The sequence below is a fragment of the Neltuma alba genome, unplaced genomic scaffold (assembly GCF_004799145.2).
Source record: "Neltuma alba isolate B1F8T4 unplaced genomic scaffold, ASM479914v2 tig00012449_pilon, whole genome shotgun sequence".
Lineage (NCBI taxonomy): Eukaryota > Viridiplantae > Streptophyta > Magnoliopsida > Fabales > Fabaceae > Neltuma > Neltuma alba.
Window position 1 is genome coordinate 153,491 of NW_021636928.1, and position 8,120 is coordinate 161,610.

At 32.4% G+C, this 8,120-nt stretch overlaps 2 protein-coding genes across 2 annotated transcripts; one reads left to right on the top strand and one right to left on the bottom strand.

Annotated features, from left to right (window-relative positions):
• The first annotated feature begins 200 nt into the window (after window positions 1–200).
• LOC114727117 (uncharacterized) lies at window positions 201–1,102 on the top strand. The gene has a single exon (XM_028913840.1). It carries the CDS (start codon window positions 203–205, stop codon window positions 1,100–1,102), a length of 900 nt encoding a protein of 299 aa, XP_028769673.1. The 5' UTR covers window positions 201–202.
• Window positions 1,103–6,594: 5,492 nt separating this feature from the next.
• Window positions 6,595–7,339, bottom strand: LOC114727118 (cysteine-rich repeat secretory protein 55-like; the record flags this gene model as incomplete). The annotated part of the gene is given in 3 exon segments (XM_028913841.1): window positions 6,595–6,866; window positions 6,869–6,976; window positions 6,979–7,339. Coding segments are annotated over 3 exon segments (741 nt in total), but the record flags the coding sequence as incomplete, so codon positions are not given.
• Window positions 7,340–8,120: the final 781 nt, after the last annotated feature.

Below are 8,120 nucleotides of genomic sequence, written 5' to 3' on the forward strand. Positions count from 1 at the left end.
TCACATTTCATAGTGGGTAATGATGATAAGGACAAAAAGAAAGCCAAATTGAATGAATTGAAAGGTATTAACCTCAGAGGCGGATTAGCTATTGAGAATCTTGGTTCAGTAAGGGATGTAGAGGAGGAGTCCAAGGATGTTAATTTGAGAACAAAGAAAAACCTCATGTCCTTGACCCTGGATTTGGGGAGATGATTCAGAGATGAAAGACAGTGATGCCATGCAATTATTGAAAATTCTTCACCCCCGTCAAAATTTGAAGGCACTAGCAATAATCGCATACTCGGGGGCATGCCTTTCTAATTGGCTTTGGTCATGTGCAAATCTTGTTGAGTTACAGTTCTTTGGCATGAAAAATATTCAATGCTTGGCAGCATTGGAAGGATTTGTTTCTCTCAAGACTCTTTATATAGCATCGATGCCTAAATTGGATTACATAGACTATAAAGGGTGTTCCTCATCAACTAACTTCTTCCCATCTTTGAAGGAATTAATAATTTTGAAGTGTGGAAGGTTGAGGGGATGGCAAAGGGAGGCAAATGTCCAAAATACTAGAAATAATGAGTGGCATCATTCATTGCCTCCATTTTCACATCTTTTATCATTACAAATTCATGATTGCCCAAACTTAAGCTGCATGCCTCTTTTTCCAAATCTTGTGACATATTTGAGATTAACTGACTCTAGCATAAAGCCATTGGCCGACACATTAAGTGTGAGCTCAATTGGGGCCTCAACATCACATGATATGACTCCACCTCTTTCCATGCTCAAGTCTCTTTACATTGGAGGGATAGACATAGATGCATTACCAGAGAAATGGATGCAAAATCTCTCCTCTCTTAAATATCTCTCTATTACAGGATTTTCAAGTCTAGGGAAACCATTTCGTCACATGCGAAATCTATCTGCCACACTCAAAGAATTGACTATTGGCGAATTTCAGGATTATAACCTACAGTGCCAAGACCTTTGTTGCCTACATTCTCTCCAAACAATCAAATTTTCTTTTTGTGAACACCTCAGGGCTTCACCAGAGTGGATTTGTGATCTCCAGTCACTGCCAACTGTGCACATTGTGAGTCGTGTAAGAGTGAAGTAGAAGGAATGTCTCGCCTCACAATTTACAATCACTAGAACTGGATGCATCTCTACTTTTAAAGGAAAGATGTTAGAGAGAAATAGGAGCAGAGTGGCCGAAAATTGCTCACATCCCAAATACATGGATTGATTATCATCGAATCTAACTCTTTATTACATTCATCTAAAGGTATACTCGAGTAACTATTATGCCTTTTTTTTTGGGGGCGAGGGGCCTTGTATGATATCTATGACTAGTTTTTTTTTATAAAAAAAAAAGATACTGCTCCAATTGTTTTCACCTTCATATAATAATTCACTACCAGAATTCTTCCGAGTTGTTAAACTCCATTTCTCTTACTAATTCACGTTGGATTGCAGCTGACCATTTTTATCCAAGAGAAGGCGGACTCGCAGAGCATGCTCTGCTCACTGAAGCTTTAAAACAAGGTACTTTGCTGCTACTTGAATTGATAATTACTATAGTATTCCCCAACTAACTTGTGCGCCCTTTAAATTTCAAGCTAGTTATGTCCTGCTACATGGATTATAAAACTTTGAAAACATTCAAAGATGTAATCTATTGCTTGATCATTACTCTTATTTGCTCTGTTTTTACGAAAATAGATAACAACTGAAGGGTGCTCCAGCCTACTCCAAGGTTGAAAGATGAAAAAGATAATATGTATATACTCATGCTGAAAGCCTATTTCGAAGAATAGTATCTAGCAAAAGAAATTGGGTCACAAATTATATCACCGTGTCTTCTTATTCTTAATTGATTTTCGCTTATTACTCAATTTCAGAATTGGACGAATGTGATAAGGAAACTCCGTTCCTGTTTTGAATTTGAATTGAACTGCAAATGAATTATATTGCTGGCTGCTCAAGGTTGAAAGCTTTCATATTTTGGTTTGTCTGTTCAATGCTTGTTTTAGTCACAGGCCTCAAATGCAAGAAAGCTTCATTGGCCTCATAACAAATTGCAGTTTTGTGTACAGCAAAGCCAATACAGCGGACTTTCAATCTAATTGATCTTTCTCTCAATATATATTCGAACTGGAAAACACAAACATTTGCCCTCAGAAGATTGAAGCCAAATGAGAATAAACTCCAGTAGGTCTTACCCTCTTGATCTTTTCTGTAATCAGTATTTATATGGTGCATGAAGATGCTTTTTTACTAAACTATAATATACGTGCTTCCATGAAAAGCCTAATATATGCATGAGATTAATTCTTTAGGGTTATGAATTAGTTAAATAGAATCACTAGATGCTCAAGTTCTTATTTGCCTATAATTAATGGGGAATATTAGATTAAAATGGCAAATTCATAACTAAAAATTTTAAACTTCTTGTGACGTTGCGTTTGTGATTTTTTGCAGGCGAAGTGCTCATATTTTTAAATATCAGTTTTCATATATTTGACAAAAAAGAATTGAAAAGAGTAATATCACTCAAGTTGTGGAATCACCACATATGATTAAGGTTGAGTTTGTAATTCATTTGGGACTATGCAAAACAGTCACATCTAGTAGTAATTTTAGGAGTGTTTACGTGCCATATTTTTTTTCTTCAAATGTGTACTATTTATTAGAACATTGTGATGACTTTTAGTATAGTGGAATTTTTCGGAATTGGTCCCATGGTTTTTCCCCTCCTTACTAGAGGGTTTTTCACGTTAAATCTGGTATCATTTTTACCTTTCCACGTTTAATCGAGTGGGATGCGTTATCATGAATAAATCTAAGGGGTCCAACAGGCTCACCCATGCTAGAAGTTAAAGAGGACCATATGATACGATATTGTTTTGGCAAACGATGTTACTATGTTTTTTCGTAGAGTGCAGCGTTTCAACCAAAAGGGGGGAAAAACTGATCATGTGGGCAGATTAGATTGCTCCGTCGAATTTAAGGTACACACATTTCCTTCAAGGACAGAATAAGGACAGACAAGAGATGTGGGAAGTATGTTGCAATCGAGAATGAAAGAAAAGTTATTTGGAAATTATGTAAGTTTTATCTTAGGAGGTGATTTTTGGATGTTTATCAGAAAGCAACAATTCAATCATGCCAATACTAAAATTAAGCAATGATAATTTGCCAATTGAATTAAGACAATGTTTTGCTTATTGCTATTTATATCTAAAAGATTGAAAATATAATAAGGATGATTATTTCATTGAACTATGGATGCCGCAATGCTACCTTGATAGCAAAATGGAAATCAAATCTCTTGAAGATGTTGGAGAATAACATGTTCATCTTTTATTGGTTCTAAATACAAGAGATAGATAAGGAATTTGTTTTCGTACTAAATATAAAATCTTAATTCATTTTGTTTTCTAAATTTATAATTTCTTCTTTAATATATCCTTATTGATTGCTCATAATAAGGAAATCCTAGACACATGATTAGAAAAAGTATGGTAAGGAAATCGATATTATTTACTTCCGGTCTTTATTTAATACCCAATTGACTTTTATTTGTCCTAATTATAAGACCCAATCATTTTCTCTCTTATATTTATGCTTTTTTCCAGATAATCCTTCTAATATGATATTTTAGCCAATATACTTAATTAGCAAGGATATTTTAGGATAACAACACTTATTATTATAAACCACTTAACTTACTTCCTAACTCCTCAAATAAGTCAATTGGGTCTTAAATTAGGACCGGAGGAGTATTAAATAACTAACATATTTATTTTCTTGATTTATAAATTAGTTATTTATCTCTTATATTAAAAATTGAAGACTATCAATTGTTGGTTCTGATTGCTGCTTATATAGTGAGAGGAGGAAAATTGTTTCAAGTCCTTTGCATGTTCCTTGTAAATATGACTCTAATTTTTCGGTGGATTTATTGAATGGAAATAACTCACTAAGAACTATTCTTGATGGATAGAGATGATATATCTAGTTCATTGGGGTTCAAAAAGTTGCGCAGTCTATTTTGTCAGGGTATCATGAGATAAGAGAATTACCAGATTTTATAGATCAACTGAAGCATTTAAGGTATCTTGATCTATCTGATGTTACAATTTGACCAATTTACCACACAGCATAAGCAACCTGGTCAATTTGGAAACTCTAAAACTAATTAGGTGTTATCATGTGCGTAAAGTTTCTATGGATTTCATAATGAAGTTTGTCGACTTGTGTCATTCAACTTGTTGGACAGAATTAAATGGTTAAAAGTGAACCTCTGGTTTGCAGGCAATAGTGGCATTGAACATATAGTCCATACACTTTTTTATTTAACAAAAAAAAAAAAAGATCTATTTTGGTTGATGAAAAACAAATTATTTTTGCCACCTGACATTTCTATAATGTTTTTCTTTGAAATTATTGTGTCAAAGACTCAAAGGGTTCGTGCTTGTATCATGAAAAATAATTAGTTCTTTTATCATTATTAGAATCTGGTAAAAGTTTAAAGCACTAACAATCTTTCTCTAAAGGGGTTTTTCGATAGAACCAACTCATAGTTTGAAAAATAGTTTCAGGAGAATAGATTTTAGAAGAATAGATTTTGGAATAAATTTTAGAAGAATAGATTTTGTGTAAAATGATTCTAATAAAGAGAGAGTGGTTGGATAATTACTATCAGAAACACTTTTTTATGTACAAATTACTAAAAGACATAAGTTAATATGATAATTACATTAAAAAAATATTTTAATTTATATTTTTTATTTGAAGTTATTCTACTGTCTTTAATGTAAGATCTAATTAATTAATTTGAGTAGATTAAGAATGCTAGTTAAATTAGTTAATATGATATTTTTTTAGACACCCTAAGCATTTTTTTAATTTCCTTCCTCTCTCATCTACTTATTATATTGAGGGAGCACCAATTAGGTCCTATATTAAGGACCGAAATAATAAATTTGTTAATAGTTTTCTTTGCCAACATAATAAATAATGTATAAAAATATATTAATTAATTGTTTACATCTCTATATATATTTATAAAATATAAGACTAAATATGTTTTAGAAAAATGAAAAAAAATTTCACCAGAAAATATTATTTTAAGTGGGGGAGGAGAACCGATCAAAAAAAAAAGAACCAAGGAGGAGAAAGAAGGAGAAATGTGAAGGCGTGAAGATGACAGTGATGGGGCAAAACATTTCACTGACAAATTTGGATTGCGCTGGAAACGGCAAAAGCTCTAAGAAAATGTGAAACTGAAATTTGCAACTGAGTTGGACACAAATAGTTGTTTGGTTGGAGTTAAAAACTTGACCAACTTGTGGCTTTTAACCTCAGTTGAATTCAACAGAAGAAAAGTTGACTTTTTCCATTTTAAATTGTAGTTTCAAATGGTAATCATTAAAAAAGAGCATTAAAAATATACCAATCCAGATATACCCTCACATTTTTCTCTTTACCTCATCTCCTTCATTAGCATAATGAGCTTTTATTCAGACCAAATGAATTAATTTATATTCATGTTTTTAATTGTATATATTTAATTAATTATATACAATGTGTTTTCAAATTTTTCTCTGTAACAAATATTTTGATTTTATAATTTCACAAATAAATTAATTATATTTTATCATAATAATTTTATGTATTTTTTAAACTATTATCGTATTAAAAACATTAAATTTCAAACACTACTATTCAATAAAGTTCATACCCTTTTCAGTCATTTTACAACTAAACTAATTTTTTTATTAATCATCTAAACAACTTTCAACTTTTTCAACTGGCTTTTTATAAGCACCTATCTAATATAAATCACATTATACTAACTGATTTTTATTCTAATTTCAGTTATAAAAATAGTTAAATTAGAAGTCATTTTTACCCAATATCAATCCAAACACACCCAACAACGTCCATGTTCGTTCCAAAAGCAACAAAATTTCTATGTCTAAATATCTATTAGACTCCATTTTCAAATTTTAACTATTGACTACATGCTTTTGAAGATGTATGAGAATTACAATCTATATGCCGACTAATATGCTAATTAAATGGGTGTTTTGATTGCTCCTTCAAAGGATTTGAAAAGCCTTCATTAATCCGATGGCAAACAAGTGGAATTAGCTTCCACCATGACATATTTATCTGGACTGATTCTTTTAGAATCTGACTGTATAATACTTCTAGAGAAGACAATTCAAATGAACTGATAACGACAACATAACCTCAATGCTACATTACTATTTAGATTGTCAAGATTTTTCATGTTGAAACTGATAAAATAATAAGGCAATGAAGAATCAAGAATGAACAAAGGTAACGGTCCTGAAAAATAATGAGATGGTTATTATTTCAATTGTTTATTGTAAATTGGCAACCATGTTAAGTCGGTAGACACAGTGGTACTAAAGGTTATCAATATCCTTCAGTGCTGAGGTCGAATCTTTGTTCGAAACAGGATAAAAATTCAAATTCAACAGCTTAACGATATGCAGTAGCCTCCAGTGCCACAAATATATATAAACTTATCTTTATTGCCAATCATTCCTTTTTAGAGCCATCACACTGAAACAGTCACGGATAAACAATGGCCATCTCAGTGTTGTTGAGCTCTGTGATGTTAGTATCAAGAGGGAAGAAAAAAGGATAAAGCTCATATCGGACGTAACAAGAACTATACAACACTCTACACCCTTTACTATTGCTGCAAAATGTGCCGAAGTTGTTCTCTGCTATAGCCAAACACTGAGCGCAAGATAAATCAGACAAGTCTCCTGTACATTGAACTAAAGCATAAAGTGTCACAAAAGAAGACAGCTCGGTCTTCCCTTTTCCCAGCCCTTTGTTTTTGCCATAACAGCTTCTGCTTTAATCTCATCCATCAGAGATCTCAGTTCTTTATTGAAAGCTTCAGGATCACTCACATTCTCGAGGTTCCAATAAATTATACCAAAGATGTATCAACTTTTCCTACAAAACTCTGATTACTATACTTTAAAAAGCAGTAATCATACCAAATTCTTGAATCAGCTTGGCCTGGACATTTCTTTCTGATCTCTTTTGCCGCGTCTTGTATGCAAATAGAGCAGTCTTCTTTGCTCACATCTTGCCTACATTGAGACAGACCATAAATTTGGTCTTGTTCTTTACCAACGGAGGCAGAAACGAAGCCACTTGAGGGAGTTTCAGGCACTAACTCTGCTAACAGTTGATCAATGTTAGCAGATAGTTTGCTCCCGGCTGTTATGTTTGTGTTTTCATTGCAGAAATTACCCAAGGCTTCTTGGGATTCTGCATTGCAAGAGCATATGAGAAGTAAGAAGAAGATTTAAAGAACAAAGACATGATCTTTTTTGGTTTTAGCACTTAATTTTAGGGTTCACAAGCTGCTTCTTATGTAGAAAACAAGTTTGGGAGGCGTTGGAATGTGGAATCTGTTACAGCGGACATTCTGACTTGCAAGTCATAGTGATTGGAGGAAACAATCAGCATTATTTCAGAAGGCTATTCGGGATACTGTAATTTTAATTAATTCTAATAATTTAGAAGCTAGTTGACATCCAATATGACTCCATTTATAATACCAGATAAAATGACATGTTTAGAGTGGTAACTCATATCATACCACTCAAAACTTGTGGGATTTTAAAGCACATCCTTTTTATATCTTCAGAAAAACCTTCAATTGCTATACAGAATAAAGACGAGTTAAACACGAAGGTATGTTATGAATTAATTTTTTTTTTTTGGTATCATACTATCTATGATATAATGATATTATAGGACATGAGGTAATATTGTAAGTTTCTTAAAATATATGCTTTTTGTTGTCAAATGACGTCTGAATGAATGAGCTTTTATGTATTTTAACTAGTTTAGCTCTAGAACTTAAATTACGTGAATAAAAGCATTTAGCAGTCCAAGTTGAAACACATACAAAACAACAACAACAATTAGTCTTGTGAGAACAACAATAATTTGTTTCATCTGATTAAGTTGTATTAGTTTATATCAACCATAATGATCTTGTTTGCCATCACGATTAAAATCACTTATAAGCACGTTTCACGTAATCGAGATAAAATTTCTCTCACATATTA